Source organism: Scyliorhinus canicula, chromosome 17 (assembly GCF_902713615.1).
Source record: "Scyliorhinus canicula chromosome 17, sScyCan1.1, whole genome shotgun sequence".
NCBI lineage: Eukaryota > Metazoa > Chordata > Chondrichthyes > Carcharhiniformes > Scyliorhinidae > Scyliorhinus > Scyliorhinus canicula.
Genome location: NC_052162.1, coordinates 82,393,106 through 82,411,213, shown reverse-complemented (window position 1 = coordinate 82,411,213; position 18,108 = coordinate 82,393,106). Strand labels below are relative to the sequence as shown.

The following is an 18,108-nucleotide window of genomic DNA, read 5'->3' as shown; positions in this document are numbered from 1 at the left end:
ACCAGAACATTTAGTTTTGCTGTTCCAAACTTCGATCTGATCTTGCATTCCTGTTGCCTTCATGGACTTTGCCAGGCTTCTGGGAGTTGCCGTTGGTCAGTACTTTGTTCTTTAAAGCCAAGGTGTACACTGATTAGTTGCTGCAGAGGCAACCACCCAACACCTGTTAAAAACCCATCTGGTTCACTAATGTCCTTTAGGGAAGGAAATCTATCCTCCTTACCTGGTCTGGCCTGCATGTGTCTCCAGATCTACAGCAATGTGGTTGACTCTTAAATGCCCTCAGGGATAGGCAATCAAATGCTGGCCCAGCCAGCAACTCCCGCATCCCATGAATGAATTAAAAAAAAATATTCCTGTGATCTGCCTGAACTGTGCCACTACACCCGGGGCTGAGGTACCTATCCTGCTTTCTTCATGGGGATGTTGGCTTTCCGGTCTGGCATGGGGAATATGGAGAACTTGAGTAACCCCTGATTGGTTTTTGATTTTCCCTTTTCTCAAGCTGTTCCACCTCAGTAGCCAAGTTGTTCCCGGGTTTTCTGGAGTTGGTGCTTGTCTGTGTTGCCATTTCTGGTATTTCAGAGCTGGTATGCGTTGGGCAGCTCACTGTGTTCTGGAGCCAAAAGGCATTTTATTTACTGTTTTTCTTTGCATTTTACGATTTATGTTAATGACGGGAGTGGCTCGGCTTGCCTTGCCCTTCCTTGACACTTGCTAGCAGAAGCCTTTGCTGACTGTCTGGGTCAGTCTGGCCTTCAGTCATTTGTGTGTGTAAGGGTTGTTGGTGGCTTCATTTGCTACTACTTCCTTGTAGTTGCCTTGAATGTTGCCCCCCCCCCCCCCCCACTGACATAGCTTCAGAAGCCAGTGTAAATAGCAGGGGATTCTTTGGACACCAGGCAAACCAATGTGTTGTCCCCCTCACCGTCACCTTCAATATCAATGGACTTACCAGGTGGGTAGATTTCAATTCATTTCATGTAATACATTTTTGGAGCGTAAACAAGGCAAGAAAATGCACGAGAAATTATAGGATATTCAGAAATAATATGTCCACTCATTGCACCTTTTTCAACTAAACAAAAGCTTGGGCGTCAGCCATTCTCTGGTTCGTCCCCCAAGGCAATGATTGACCAATCAAAGTTGACCTGACTGATTTGAATTTAAAAACAAGTTTGGCAATGAACTGTTCCCTGGTGCATTCTCTATGGCAATGCCTCTACTGATCAGAGTCCACTTGCCAACCAATTGGCACTCTGCATATGCAGTATAAATTATTGTTCTCTTTGCAATAGGTATTCTTGCAAATCTGTCCTGATGAGTGCAAGGTGAAACATTTCAACAGCATGCTCTTTTTTCAGAAATACTATACTGCTAAGCAAACACACAAACTATTAGTTAAGTCCTCTGCTGTTTGCCCTCAATCTTTAAATTGTTATTTTTCTGATAATGCACCTGAACTAAACGTGTTCAAATTTGCTGTAATTATAATAGCTTGAAATGTGGCTAAATGTGATCGCGTGTTTAGCAGAATAATCCCCACCATAACCTTTTCACTCTAACTTCATTGCAGCGTTAATATAAGCCTGCTTGTGACAATAAAAATTATTATTATTATAACTTCCGCATGCAGAAATATCAGTTGGGGACATAATTACAAATCCACTTTAATTTCATGAGAGAATACTTGTTGCAGCGACGATGCTGAATCCTCTCTTTGAATGCTAATATATCTTCACCTGTGTGAACTCACTTTCTAGTTTGTTCTAAAGAACTCCTGATGGACAACTTTATAATTAACTTGCAGTTGAGTAATTGTGGAGCTGATTACTGCATTTGGAAATTGGAATATAATTACTTTGGATTGTAGCTATTAACGTGCTCTGAAATTTGGGAGTATTTATAAGATGTACAAACTGGCTAGGAGGCAGTCCAATATAATTTGAGTTTAGAGAACATTGAGGGGATTACTCGTGATAATGCAATAATCATGCAATACAAAAAGATCAGCAATCAGTTTGGCTAATGAGTATCACTAACCTGAATTTTCTTATTGGGCTTAACTGAAATTAGGGTGCTCTTAACTGCTGAAGTTTCTCTTAACTAATTGATATTCCGGTATCAGAAAAATCTGATTTGGTATTTGATCTGGTGAAGCGGGCTCACAATTGTTCAAAGGGAGAAAAGGCAGAAAGACGCGAACAATAGTAATCTTTAATCGCGTCACATGTCGGCTTATATTAACACTGCAATTAAATTACTGTGAAAACCTCCTAGTCGCCACACTATGGCGCCTGTTCGGGTACACTGAGGGAGAATTCAGAATGTCCAATTCACCTAACAAGCAAGTCTTTCAGAACTTTGTGGGAGGAAACCGGAACATCTGGAGGAAAGCTACGGGGACATGTGAGAAAGTGCAGACTCCGCATAGAGTGACCCAACAGGGAATCGAACCTGGGACCCTGGCACTGTGAAGCCTCAGTGCTATCCACTTTACTACCGTGCTGCCCATGTCCAGTCTCTGGATCCAGTGATTATAAAAAAACAAAATCTACTGCAGGATTATGTATGTGTGTAGACGGAAACGGTCTGCATAGCAAATGGCTTTTTTCATTGACTCCTTGTTGTTTCAATATAGGCTTGCTGTAAACATCAACACGTCAACCCCAATTCAGAGATGAGACAGTGACTCAAACTGGGAATCAAACCCAGGTCCCTAGCGCTGTGAAACAGCAGTGCTAACCACTGTGCTACCGTCTCACCCACTGGAGGATTTTGGAGGATGGAGGGTCTGCCTCAGCGTCATGGCTGCGGACTCAGTCTAGCGCCACCACAGTTGGGGGAGAGTCGATCCACGGGCAGGGGGCTTTGGCAGGAGCTGGGGGCACTGTTGGGGGTGGTCTGGGGATAGCGTGCCTAGCCAAATGGGGGGGGCACGATATGGCAGGCCGGGTCCATGTTGCACGGCTTGGCCGCTGAGGGCCACCGCCATGCGCATGCGCGGCGACGGACGTGGCAATTCTCCGGCTGTATCGGCAGCTAAAGCCGGGTGCTCTATAATGCCTGCCTGTTAGCTCTCCACCAAACGGCCGAAAGTTATCCTCAGCCAATGTAACCAAAACATATTATTTAATCAGTTACCGTGTATATGGGTACATGCTGTGTTTGATATGCATAAAGCATATGTACATAATGTTATGCACGACCTCTGACCACTAGGTGGCAGTGTTTTGGGTCTTAATTTTTTTGTGGCTCTAAGACGTTCTCAGAAAGCCAAAGTTTATCAAGTTGTTTCTTCATAATTTCAACACTAGGAATCAGTTATGTTGGATTTCCTCTATGTTGCCTCTCTGCCAGAATTGCCCCCCCCCCCCATATGTTACGATGACCAGCATTTTACAATGCACCAGGCGGCTGCTGTACCTGATTACTGTATAGCTTCACTCAGCATGACTGGTAGTACATTTAAGCACAATATCCTATTGGTTTTTTTTCTTGGGCCAATTCTCACCTGACATGGTCCTTCATATTTCTTTTGAATACCCTTCTTGAAGAGTTTGATGCCAGCATGAAGTTAATGTAATTCCCGTTTCTGTTTCCAATGTGCAGTTCTTTGTATTTGGCTACATGGAACTGATCAATGAAGTTCTCTGCTAAGCTCTGTCTTTCCTTGTTAAGTGTGAGGAAAAAGGTTGCGGGGTGAATGATGAAAGTAGCTGCAGACTACAGCATAATCCGGCTGATGTAAGAATGGCGAAATACTGTGGTCTTGAGTCCATATGACTCTACTTCAGTGCTCTGAAAATAAATCATATGGACTTGAAGCTTTAATTCTATTTTCTCTCTACAGATGCAGCCAGATCTGAGTTTTTCCAGCATATATTGTCTTTTTTCAGATGCCAACACTTTCATTACTTTGAAGTCTTGCTTTATTATCTTCGGGATTTAAGAAGAATTAGCATATTTTTTCCCCCCCCAGCATCATGTCTACAAATTGTCGAGAGGGATGGGCATTAATATATGTATGCATTTTTGACCATTTGAAATTGCATCCCACATTTTGCTCCATGATTTGTGCTGGAGGATTGGTTAAACACTTTCCTTATGTCTTACAACATTGCATTGATTGAGAATTGGTGTCAAAAATGGGATGAAAGACCGTGTGAAATTGGTTTAGTTCCGAATGTCAGTTAAATGAGATGTTGAAAGAGAAAATCAAGCATGCAGCAGTTGGGGTTCCTTTATGCTGACTTTTTATCTGCGTTTAGTAAGTTGCTTTTGGCAAGTGGAAGTCTGATGTGTTCCAAACTCTAATTGCTATTGTTAACTGGGTTTAAGAATTCCTTTCAGATTAGCAAAGGTTTTTAATAACCAAGACAGAATAAAAGTACAAGGAAGTTGTTTAAAATGCTGAGTACTCTGGCCAGACGCCACTTGTAGTATTGTGTCGAGCTACAATCTCTGATATTCTGCCATTCAAGCCCTGGATATGGTTCGCGGAAAAGCCACTAGGTTAGGTCCCAGAGCAGAGAACTGAATTCTGAAAAAAGAGCAGATTGGATACCTATCAGCCTTAAAAGGAGCAAACTGTGAGCTGATTTTATCGAACTAAAACATTTAATAAGGAGCCAGGAAAAGATAAATTTGAAAAACCACTACAAATTAAACCATAAGGTGCAAATTTGTCAAAGGTAATTTTTTGACTGATGCCAGGAACTTCTTTACACCAAATAATAATTCCTAGAGTGGATTTTGAGTGGAGTTCCAGAAGCAAACATTGAAATTATTTGAGACATATTTGCATTCAAAAAAGGAGCAGTCCCTGGTATTTTTACCTAGATGAGCTAAGGTTAGTTAAATTGTCATCTTCATGTATAATCTTGGGATTTTATGGCAGTGGGAAGCTGGTTATGGCCGTTACTGGTAAGAGCCACCAACTCTACTTGGAGATTGACATCCTGAGTCTTGTGTGCAAGAGATCTGAATCTTTTGTACAATAGTGTCAGGTGGATGTACCTTTAAGAAATGGGTGTTTATTAAATAGCTGCAGTGATGTCTGAGTGTGGGTGGAGCTGGGCTGACTGTCTTTCACTTTCATTTTGAGCTGGCAGCTGCAGTGTGTTTTCGGTTTCGTTTTCTGAGGTTGAGAGCTGCAGGCAAAGCAAGCAGCTGTATAATGATGTGTCTCTCTACAAGCTAAAGAATATCTCCAGATCATTGATGATTTCAAAATAATACCTATTTCTGTAGAGCATTTAAACCTGTTGTCTTTATTTTAAAAAGGATTTAACTTATGGATGTTAGTTGGGAAGCTATTAAGGGTTACCTATAGAATATTGTATTTTGGAAAGTATCAGTGTTTGTAGTTGATAAGATGTTTACTGTGCGTTTATAAAGTGATTTCATAGAATAAACATTGTTTTGTTTTAAACATACTTTGGCTCTCTGTTGCATCACATGTGTAAAGTGGGCCCTTGTACTCCCCATAACCAAAATCTATTTAAAGTTGTGGGTCAGGTGAACTCCATGATATACTTCGGTGTTCTCTAAACCCTGGCCCGTAACAATCGTAACTCAGATAGAGCAATTGATACTTGAATTGATGAACAGAATCAAAATTTTAACAACTGTTATTGCTGCTTATATCAATAATTTATCAATTTCCTGTTCTCTGTTGGCAGGGAGAGGAAAATATTGCTGTCAATGAATGAACATTCCAGTGATAATGGCAGAACAGCCTCCGCTGGAATCAGCTCTAATGAATGAAGTTCCACTTCTACCTCATATAGTCAATGGGGACAGCGGACAACAGGTGAGTGATAAACTAAACAGAACCACAGATTAATACACTGCACTTCACACCATCGAGTCTGCACTGACTTATCAAAGACACCTGACCTGCCTGCCTAATCTCATTTATCAGCACTTGGCCCATAGCCTTGAATGTAATGATGTGCCAAATGCTCATCCAGATACTTTTCAAAGGATGTGAAGGCAGTGCATTCCAGACCGTCACCACCCTCTAGGTAAAAAGGTTTTTCCTCAAATACCCCCTAAACCTCCTGCCCCTCACCTTGAACTTGTGCCCCCTCGCAACTGACCCTTCAACTAAGGGAAACAGCTGCGTACCCTATCCACCCAGTCCATGTCTATCATATCTTGTACACCTCGATCAGATCGTCCCTCAATCTTCTCTGTTCCAGTGAAAACAATCCAAGCCTGTACAACCTCTCTTCATAACTTAAATTTTCCATCTCAAGCAGCATCCTGGTGAATCACCTCTGCATCCCCTCGTGCAATCACATCCTTCCTATAATGTGGTGACCAGAACTGTACGCAGTGCTCCAGCTGTGGCCTCACCAAAGTTTGACTCCAACATGACTTCCGTGCTTTTGTAATCTGTGTCTCAATTGATGAAGGCAAGTGTCCCATATGCCGCCTTCACCACCTTATTAACCTGCCTTTCTACTTCAGAGATCTATGGACAAACATGCCAAGGTCCCTTTGTTCCCTGGAACTTCCCAGTGTCAGGCCATTCATTTGAATGTTTCCTTGACAAATGATTCCTTCCAAAGTGTATAACCTCACACTTTTCAGGGTTAAATTTCATCTGCCACTTTTTGACCCACATGACCATCCCGTCTATATTTGCCTGTAATCCAAGATACTCAACCACCCGGCCAATCTTTGTGTCAGCCGCAGACACTGTACACTGGCTTCCAGTCACTAAAGCAGCTATCTGTCATTGGCTTAGCTGTAGTAGACAGAGAGCAATTTTAAATCCACCTCATCAAGTTGCCCTGTATCCCATGTGAATTTACCTTCTTTATAAACCTCCCACGTGAGGCCTTGTCAAAAGCTTTGCTAAAATCCATGTAAACTACTTCAACTGCACTCCCCTCATCTACACACCTGGCCACAAGCTCAAAAAATTCAATCAAATTTGTTAGTCATGACCACCCTCTGACAAAGCCATGCTATTTCTGATGAAACCTTGTCTCTTCTTCAGAATTTTTCCCAAAAGTTTCCCTACCATTACATGAGACTCAATGGTATGTAGTTCTCTGGCTTATCTCTGCAACCTTTCTTAAATAGTAGGACCACATTAGCTCTAGTCCTCTGGTACCTCCCCAGTGGCCATAAATCTGGGTCAGAGCCCGGGCAATCTCCTCCCTCACCGTCCATAGCATCTTGGGACACAATTCATCTGAACCTGGTTATTTGTCCACTGCCAACATCTCCAAAACCTTGGCACTCCTTAATGACAATTTGCTCAAGAACCTCTGTCTCTATCTACCACCTCATTCTCTTGGGTGAAGACAGATGTGAAGTATTTGTTCAACACCCTATCATGTCCTCTGGCTCCACCCACATATTGCCCCCTTGGTCCCTAATGGGACCTATTTTTTCCCTGGTTAGCCTCATCTCATTGATATACATATAGAATATCTTGGGATTTTCCCTACTTTTACCATCCAGAGCTTTCTCGTCTCCCCTCTTTGCTCTCCTAATTGCTTTCTTAAGCTCCATCCTGCACTTTCTGTACTCCACTAATGCCTCCGCTGATTTGCTCCCTATGCTAAAAACCTCTCTTTTCCTTCTCATCGTATCCTGAATGTCTCTAGTCATCCATGATTCTCTGGACTTGTTACTCCTTTCTATTACCCTGGAGGGAACATGTTGGGCCTGTACTCTCCCCATTTCCTTTTTGAATACCCCCCCCCCCCGGTTCTTCTGTAGATCTCCCCACAGGTAACTCTTTCCAGTCTACCTTGGCCAGATCCTGCCTTTTACTAAAATCTGCTCTCATCCAATCCTAAACCCTTTTTTAAATTTATCGATTTCTTTGCTTGCTATCACCAAAATGCTCCCCTACGAACACATCAATCATCAATCCAGCTTAATTCCCCAGAATTAGGTCCAGCACTGCACCGTCCCTTGTTGGGTCCTCTAAATGTTAAGCTAAAATGTTCTCCTGTATCCATTTTAAGAGCTCCACCCCATCTAAGCCCTTAAGACGATGACTATCCTAATTAATATTGAGAAAGTTGATCACCTAATATAATTGCCCTATTATTTTTACACACCTCTGAATTACGCACATCTTTGCTCCTCAGTTTTGCGCTAACTATCCGGAGGGCGAATATAAACACGAACAATGTTCTTTATCCCTAAACTCTACCCACAAAAGCTTCATTTGATGCCCTCTCCAAGATATCAGCTCTCCTAAAGGCATTGGGACCCTTCATTTCAGAATTTGAAAGCTTCACTTCATCTAAAGATAATGCGGAAACTAAGCTAATTTATTCCAAAATAAACAAACTTGACTTTTTTGTAAACAATTAAAGGGTACACACTCCACTCCTAATTGGATGCCAGATTTTACCAAGTGTATAATCACTTAACCTAATTTTCATCTGCCTAAATATTTTGTTTGTCTTACATCACAATGTCTGCGTCAAAATGCCAAATACGTTCTGGCTTTTTTTTAGTTTGGTAACAGTTACGTTAATTGTCAAATAATCAAAAACTTAGCTCGTTGTAATTTTGTACCATAAGTCCAATGAAATGGTTAACAGGATTAAGAAGCACTAAGCCCCACATTCCAAGTATATACATTCATCTTGTTATTTTATTTTATAAATTTTCTTAATATTTTAAACCTGGAAACTAGACAGTTACTTGAGGCTGAATTAACCCGGGACCCTGGAGCTCTGAGGCAGCTGTCCTAACCACTGTGCCACCGTGCGTAAGTGTGGCTCAGGTCTTTGAGGGATTTTGGTTTTATAATAACAGTGCTGATGATAAAATTGTCTGTCTCCTTTTGGGTAATGTTGACCAGAGCCCGCACATTAGAATAATTTCTCCCTTGTCATGAATGGACCTCAACTTGCTCGCTCCTCGATCTTCTATTTGTGCGACAGGAAGCCCTTCTGTTACAAAACTGGGAATTTGAACCCTGAAGAAAAATAATTTGGACCTATCGCGAATGACAATTTCCATGTCTATAAGAAGTGTAATCTGCTTTGGAACTTCCCTCTCATAAGAGAAGGACAAGAAAAATATTACCGAGAGAAGCTTTTCGTCTTGTACTTGGCAGGACAGTTCACAAGAAACCAATAGAAAAGGGAACAGCAATTTTTGCTGCATGAGAAGAGAGTGCTGATTGGTTGGAAAGTCGGCTCTGGTAGAGGCGTTGCCATGGTGAATGCAGCAGGGAACAGTTAACTGCAAGTTTGCACATTCACCCCATGTCTGCATGGGTTTCATCCCCACAACCCAAAGATGTGCAGGTTAGGTGGATTGGCCACGCAAAATTGCCCCTTAATGGGGAAAAAATAATAATTAGCTACTCTTTAAGAAAAAAAAAGATAATGTTTTAATTGGCAGCACGATGGCGCAGTGGTTAGTGCTGCCGCCTCACGGTGCCGGGGTCCAAGGTTCAATCCCGGCTCTGGGTCACTGTCCGTGTGGAGTTTGAACATTCTCCCCGTGTTTGCATGGGTTTCGCCCCCACAACCTAAAAGATGTGTAGGGTGGGTGAATTGACCATGCTAAATTGCCCCTTAATTGAAAAAATAAATTGGGTACCCTAAAGTTTTCTTTTTTTGAAACAAATGTGTCCACGAAGGTTTTTTTGGAACAATATGTGGATAGTCTGACTAGAGAGGGGGCTATACTGGACCTAGTACTAGGAACAAGTCCGGCCAGGTGATCAAAGTTGCAGTGGGGGAACATGTGGCGAACAGTGACCACAATTCTGTAAGCTTTTGGATACTCGTGGAAAAGGACGAGTAATACCCTAGGGCTAAGGTGCTAAATTGGGGGAAGGCTAACTACAACCAGATTAGGCAGAATTTGAAGGCTGTTGTTTGAGAGAGGCTGTTTGAGGGTAAATCCACAATTGGCATGTGGGAGTCTTTTAAGGGGCAGTTTTTGGGAGTGCAGGACAGACATGTGCCGGTAAAAAGGAAGGACAGGAAAGGCAGGATTTGGGAATACTGATGACCAGGGAAATTGTCAAAAAGAAAAAAGCTTGTGTTTGAAACAAACCTGTTGGACTTTAACCTGGTGTTGTAAGACTTCTTATTGGCAGACAGGATTAAGGAGAATCCCAAGGCATTTTATTCGTATATTAGGAACAAGAGAGTAGCTAGAGAAAGTGTTGGTCCTCTCAAGGACAAAGGAGAGAAATTGTATAGAACGAAAGGAAGTAGGTGAGATCCCAAATGAGTATATTGCATCGGTATTCACAAAGGAAAAGGACATGTTGATCGGTGGTGTCTCAGAGGGATGTGTAAATACTTTAGAACAGGTTGTTATTAAGAGGGAGGAAGCGTTAGGTGTGTTAAAAAACATCTATCCCAGATTACTGAGGGAGGCAAGAGGGAGGCTGGGCCTCTTGACTGAAATCTTTGTGTCCTCATTGGCCACAGGTGAGATCCCAGAGGATTGGAGGATAGCCAATGTTGTACTGTTATTTAAGAAGGGTTGCAAAGATAATCTGGGTAATTATAGGCCAGTGAGCTTGACGTCAGTGATAGTGAAATTGTTGGAAAAAATTCTCGGATATAGGAACTATGCACATTTACAAGTGAATGGTCTTATTAGCGACAGATAGCATGGTTTTGTACGAGGGAGGTCATGTCTCACTAATTTAATTGAGTTTTTGAGGAGGTGACAAAAATGATTGACGAGGGAAGGATTGTGGATGTTTTCTGTATGGACTTTAGATAAGCATTTGATAAGGTGTCTCATGACCGGCTGGTGCAAAATGATTAAATCACATGGGATCAGGGGTGAGCTAGCTGGATGGATTCAGAACTGACTTGGCCATAGAAGACAGAGGGTAGCAGTGGAAGGGTGTTTTTCTGAATGGTGGTCTGTTACTAGTGGTATCCTGCAGGGATCAGTACTGGGACCTCTGCTCTTTTTAATATGTATAAATGACTTGGGAAAAAACGTAGTGGGTCTGATTAGCAAGTTTGGGGATGATACTAAGATTGCAGGAGTTGCAGATAGTGATGAAGATTGTCAGAGAGTACAACAGGATATAGATAGGCTGCAAAATTGGGTGGAGAAATGGTAGATTAAATTTAACCTGGACAAATGCGAGGTGATGCATTTTGGTAGATCCAATTCAGGTGGGAGCTATAAAATAAATGGCGGAACTGTCAGGAGCATAGATACAGAGATCTGGGCGTACAGGTCCACAGATCCTTAAAAGTGACAGCACAGGTGGAAATGATGGTAAAGAAAGCATATAGCATGCTTGCCTTCATAGGACGGGGTATCAAGTATAAAAGCTTGAAAATTATGTTACAGTTATATAGACCGTTGGTTAGGCCACTAACTGTGTCTAATTCTGGTCACCACACTACCAGAAGGAGATGTGTGGGGGAGGTTTTTTTACACAGAGAGTGGTGGTGGCCTGGAATGCACTGCCAAAGGAGGTGGTTGAGGCAGGTACTTTAGTGACCGTTAAGACTTATCTGGATAGGCACATGAACAGACGGGGTGTAGAAGGATACAGGTGGTTGGTCTAGATGGCCACGTGATCGGCACCATCTTTGTACTTAGAACTGTGTGTTCAGACTAACTTTAGCTTACACCAGGAACTTGAAGGACAGGATGCTTTGCTTTATCTGTGTCAAATTTATCCTCCCAACTCTGGAGCTTGGTGCAGGTGATCAGATTTTTCTTTATACCATTACCATGTACCAAAGGAACTATCGCAATTCTCTCCAAGTAAGTGACTGTCTTTACCATGATGGTTCCATGGTATTCCTAAAACTGCTGTTGTGTTCTTAAGCATTGCTGTGGACAATAATGTTCATTCCAAATCAGTGGAAAATATCTTCAATTCTGGCTTAGGAGAGGTCATTTGGCTTACTTCAGTATATGACTAGCAGATTAATAAAAACTTCTTGTGTCATTTTGGAAGCCTGGGTGTGCTGGACACTTCAAAATAAGATTGCTGCCCGCTATAAGTGGGTTTTCAATGTGTTTACATTATCTGTCCTGTACCAAGGTGGATGAGTAACCATTATATTTAACTTCCGGTATACACATAGTTCATCAAGGTTATCACTAGTTCAGCTATTTATCTGCTTATGGCTGTTCCATTAGAGTCCTGGAAGTTAGTGACAGAAAATTGGCATTGTCTGGAAACGGGTCAAGTTCCGGGAGATTGTACCTTTGAACCATGTTTTTATAACAGTTTATATTTTGATCTTTCTACATCAAAACTTGGACATTAATATGATGCTAGCGAATTCTGAGTCTCTTTGCAGTGTACTGTCTAGCAGTTGGCAACAAATAAACAATTTCTTAAGTTGTCTTGTAATTTTCTTTTAATGGCCTTTGATGTTTGTTGTGTTAAAACAAACCCCAAGTACTTAGCTGATTTATTATTTTTAAGCTTATTTTTAAGTGAAGCACTGTAACTCATCTGCCTAATGCTATATACTTTTCCTATTGAATCTTGCATCCTAATTTAAAATTTTACTAGTTGCTACCTGAAAACTTGGAAATACTCCATATTTAAATGTGTCCTGTCAGTTAACCGACTTTCCACGTATTATCCCCAACTCGGTGAGTTTTTGCGGTCTTTATGAAAGCCTTTTGGAAATCGGAATACTAAATCTACTGGCTCCCCTTTATCGACCCTACTAGTTACATCCTCAAAAACTAAAGTTTGTCAACACTATTTACTTTCTATGAAATCATGTTGACTGTCTGATTATGCTATGATTTTCTGTGAATTGGTAAGTCATCCTTAATAAGAGTCATCCTAGATTCAGATTTCAACTGTTTCCCGATGATTGTCAGGCTAAATGGCCTGTAATACCCTGTATTCTCTCCCTCTCTTCTATTTATCTGTTTAATGCTGCATTTGTTCATTTCTAATCAGCCTTGGGTCCATTCTAGAATCAGTGGAATTTTTGTAAATCATATACAGCAAGGATAAATCCTGGGACCTAAACTATTTGCAACTATGCTAATGCCTTAGACAAATAGACTTGAGAGTAATGTATCCAGGTTTCTGACGATACAAAGCTAGGTGGAAATCTAAACTGTGAGCAGAACAAAGGGTTAAAGACAGCTTAATTGAATGTGTAATAAGGTGACAGGTGGGGCACAATGTGAGGTTTTGTGGTCAGTGCTCCACTCTGGCCAGCTGGGTGATGTGCTTGCAATTGATGTGTTTCATGGGTACAGCTAAAGAAAGAATACATAGGTGATGGGAAGACTTGCATGCCCAAACTTGGAGGCATAATCACAGCAGAGGATATTTATAATCAAAATAACTTCAGTTTGTTGGCTTTCTCAAACAAACTGCCCATTAGCACAGAAGAATCCCTGAGCAGCATGCTCGGAGGTATTATGCCGCTGAATCTGACCAGAAGTACAATGTAAGAAAATTGGTTAAAATGTTGTATTTTAGATCTATTGCGGTAAGGTTTTTTAAAAGCCTGAGTTACGGTATACGTTTGTTGCTGTATTATTATTAAAGAACCTAGGTTAAGGTATCCAGACTGCTAGAACACTAAAGCTGCAATAAGAGGTCATTAAAGGTGAAGGTGGTTATTAATTTCAATCATTTACCTGTTTTCATAGAGATGCCCAAGGGAACATTGGTATGATTGCTGGAGATTCCCTGGAGAGTAGATAATTTGAGGGATTGTACATAATCCTAGCTGAGCAGGTGATGGAGCATCATAGTGGGATAGAGATGGTATGATTTATGGGAGGAGATAAGTCTGTGTGTAGTTTTGCAGTCTGCTGGAAGTTTTTAAGTTAAGTCCTGGGTTCAAGTATCCTTTCCTTACAGTTTTACAAATTAAAAAAATATTGGGGGGAGATTCTTGCCTGGTATCCAAACAAACGTTGGGGTCTGGCCTGCGATTATAACAAAATGAAGATGTCAAATTTAAGAATGATAAAATTGTTTATCTCACTGACCAATAATGTATTTTGTTTGAAAAAGTACATTGGTTTATTGAAAGTGATAAACATTGGAAAACTTTGTTTTCTGATTGCGTGGGTTGCAAAAGCACTCATTGTCTGTTACAAATGGGAAAAAGATGGGAGGAAGAAACTTGAGAGACTAAGGGAGATGGTCTGGAAGGAGTGAAATAACTTGAAAGTAGAAGTGCAAGAGGTTTAATGAAGTTTGAAATTTCCGAACTAAAAATTGGCACGCCAATACATTTGGACTACAGAATTGCACAGTTCTGAAAGTCCACGTTTTAGGGTAGCACAGCTCCCTACGTTGTTACCTGATCTTTCTGTAAATTTCTTGTGTTGACTGGCTGGGCGAATGCTTTGTTGATACTCGGTCTAAAATCAATTTTACAGACAAATATCGATTTTATGTTTTTCATAAAGAGTTTATTATCCAAAATAGAGATGGATGAATAAAACACAAGTATGCAATGCCTGGAGTTTTACTTGCGAAGTGGCAAATAACAACGGATGTTTTAGTGGGAGGCTAGAAGTTGTTGGGATGAATCAGACAGAGTCTGGACTGTAAGGGGTTTGGAATGCCTGGCTGTTTGTGGATGTGAGGCCAGTTTTGAGAGTTGTGCAGTTATTGATTTAACTACAGCCATAAAACGTTACTTTGTTCCTTGATTTGGGTTGCAAAAGAAAACTTATGGTTAGATAATACTTTTACCAGATGGTTAATGACATTCTGTTGTGGAATTCTAAATTAAGTGGTATTTGATTATAATAATCTTGGGAAAAGTAGTGGATATTCTGACCATGAAGAATTGTTTTATTTAATTAGGGAAGTATCTCTGGTCAAAGCTTTCAATGTTCATATCCAGTGATGATTAGTGTTACAGTTAAATGTTTTTTATTTGAAGATTTTATCTCCAATTGAAGAGGGTGAGAGGCAATTAGCTAATCAGTGACATCTGTTAATATAGTAAATTGACAATGATCTTATTCTGTTTGTAATTTTAACCTTTACACTGACATCTCATTCCAAATATTATACGAAGCATTGGTGGCTCAACAGTGCAGCTCAACAGTTTATAGTCGTTTTTTATACGTTATGCTAGTTTTTAAAAATAAATGATTTTAGTACATTATAAGCAGCACAAGCATCATAATTCAAACAAAGTAGGGTCAGCAAGCTTTCAATGTTCATATCCAGTGATGATTAGTGTTACAGTTAAATGTTTTTTATTTGAAGATTTTATCTCCAATTGAAGAGGGTGAGAGGCAATTAGCTAATCAGTGACATCTGTTAATATAGTAAATTGACAATGATCTTATTCTGTTTGTAATTTTAACCTTTACACTGACATCTCATTCCAAATATTATACGAAGCATTGGTGGCTCAACAGTGCAGCTCAACAGTTTATAGTCGTTTTTTATACGTTATGCTAGTTTTTAAAAATAAATGATTTTAGTACATTATAAGCAGCACAAGCATCATAATTCAAACAAAGTAGGGTCAGCATGGATACTGAAAACCTTGCAAGGTAGATAATCAGATGTAAATACCAGTCTTTAATATAGGCAATCAGGGCAGCACAGTGGCGCAATGGTTAGCACTGCTGCATCATGGCGCCGAGGGCCCAGGTTTGATACCGGCTCCGCGTTGCTGTCTGTGGAGTTTGCACTTTCTCCCCATGTCTGCGTGGGTCTCACCCCCACAACCCAAAGCTATGAAGGGTAGGTGGATTAGCCACGCCAAATTACCACTTACTTAATTGGGGGGCAAAAATTAATTGTAGTTACATTTTTAAAAACAAAAGAAAATATAGGCGAACATTTTTACTGCAGTAGGGACTCACCTGTATTTAAAAGCAACTTGTATGCTTGACACAGAACAAGACACTGCTGGCTGTCGTATTTCAATTTAGTACAGTCTGCAAATTTGTGCTAATGAGGCCTCGAGAAAGTCCCATCCAAGTTAGCCTGCTTAATCTTTACTGGCATCATATTTTTGAAGTTAAATAAACTGGATCCTCATTTAGCTAGTTTATTCGTTCAGCCTCTTCAATTAGAAAATTACTTTTATACCATGACCGTGATTATTCCTTTTCGTTAATGAGAGCTGCGGCAATTAATTTAAGGAGCTATATTTCAATAGATATTTTAATGAATGGTTAGTTGCCCCTGCCTTCTCGTACAAAATGTATCAGCTCAGGTTAACATCTAATTAAGTCATTTGGAGGTATTCCCTTTAGAGGCCTTCGAATCTAGAATCTCTACAGAGCAGAAGTAGGCCATTCATCCCACCTAGTCTGCACCGACTCTCCGAAAGAGAACCCCACCCAACCTGTACATCCCTAGACACTTAAGAGGCAATTTTATCATGGCCAAGCCACCTAATCCACAGCGGCACTGTGGAGCAGTAGTTAGCACTGCAGTCTCACAGTGCCAAGGACCCAAGTTCAATTGCAGCCTTGGGTGACTGTGTGCAGTTTGCACATTCGCCCTGTGTCTGCGTGGGTTTCCTCTGGGTGCTCTGGTTTCCTCCCATCGTCCAAAGATGTGCAGGTTAGGTGGATTAGCCCTGTTAAAATTGTGACTTCGTGTCTAACGGTTAGATGGGGTTACAGGGATAGGGTGGGGGGGAGTGAGCCTTGGTTGGGTGCTCTTTCAAAGGGGTCAGTGCAGACTTGATAGGCCGAATTGCATCCTTCTGCACTGTAGAGGGTCTATGATCTTTGGACTGTGGGAGGAAACACCCAGAAGAAACCCACAAAGGCACGGGGAGAAACTGCAAACTCCACATAGTCACCCAAGGCTGGAATTGAAACATGGTCTCTGGTGCTTTGAGGCAGCAATTCTAACCACTGTGCCACCTTTGGCACTGATGTAATCAATGGTTTGATTATATTCTCACGTAATTTTGTAAAAAAAAGGCACAGCCTTTGCTTTTGATAGACTGAATATTATTTTTATTTTGTTTAACTTCCAATAAAAAAAGAACATTTCTGGAAATGCTCAGGTTTGACAGCAACTGGAGAGAGAAACGGAGTTAAAATTTCTGATCTACCTTCCATTAGAACTAGTACAAGTTAGAATCATAGAATCCCTATAGTGCAGAAGGAGGTAAATTTCGGCCCATCGAGTCTGCACCAACCCTCCAAAATAACACACTGTGTAGGCTGACTTCCTTGCAGCATCTCCTAACCATTGGACACTAAAGGGCAATTTAGCACGGCCAATCCACCTAACCTGCTCGTCTTTAGACTGTGGGAGGAAACCGGAGCACCTGGAGGAAACCCACAGGCAGCGAGAGAACATGCAAACTATAGACACACACACACACTCAGGTTCCTGGCGCTGTGAGACAGCAGTGCCACCTGTGTCATAGGATTAAGAATCAAAGCAAGCAAAAGGGGTTGGGTGAGAAGAAGAATAAATTGGAAGGTCTGTGAAGGCGTGGAAGGGTCGCTTTTAAGAGTTAGCTTCCTCTTGACTGTACTTAATTTAATATGACAGCTGTGGTGCTGCAGTCCTTCAGCCTCCTGGCCCATTTTGGCTACTCTTCCTATGTGAGCCTGAGCAGTATTAAAGAGCCACCAGACTCGCATAAACCATTCATGCATTTTCAACAGGAATCTCTGTGATCTGCAGGAAGAGAACTATGGCAAATGCCTTTTTACTTCCCAGGCTGAGATTGGCCTCAAACTCTTCTTTCTGATGAGTGTCACATTGAGGCTTGAGAGCCCATTGGATCTTCAATGGATTTCCGAACACACGTTTTATTAAAGTTCAACTTCTGAAATTTAAAAAAAGTTGTTTCCGAGACCCAAAAAGAAAATAATGCCAGATTTTTCTTTCTGTGGAAGTTCCAAGTACTGTGTTTTTCTAATGCTTAGCAAACACTGAATGACAATGTTTGCCTTTCAGCTGCATCTATTTATGATTCTGCACGATAATCTCAGCTCAACATCCGTGATTTCTCTCCACACTGGGACTTAGCACAGGGAAGCTTCAGGTGCAACGATAACAGAAAAATCTAATTGTTCAAGAGGTCCGGATTTGTATCTTTAGATAAAATCTGCTGAGACAATGTCTCTGTGCTTTACAAAGGGGTGGGGCTGTGTAGAGTCAAACTAGCTTGGTATGTG

General features: G+C 41.1%; 1 protein-coding gene across 1 annotated transcript in view; it reads left to right on the top strand.

Moving 5' to 3' along the window:
* LOC119951342 (fibronectin type-III domain-containing protein 3a-like) overlaps positions 1-18,108 on the top strand; it is a 156,401-nt gene that overhangs the window by 56,699 nt on the left and 81,594 nt on the right. The window contains exon 2 of the mRNA XM_038774469.1: positions 5,685-5,815. Coding sequence (XP_038630397.1) covers positions 5,711-5,815 — 105 coding nt within the window. The 5' untranslated portion in view covers positions 5,685-5,710. The remainder of the gene's footprint in view (positions 1-5,684; positions 5,816-18,108) is intronic.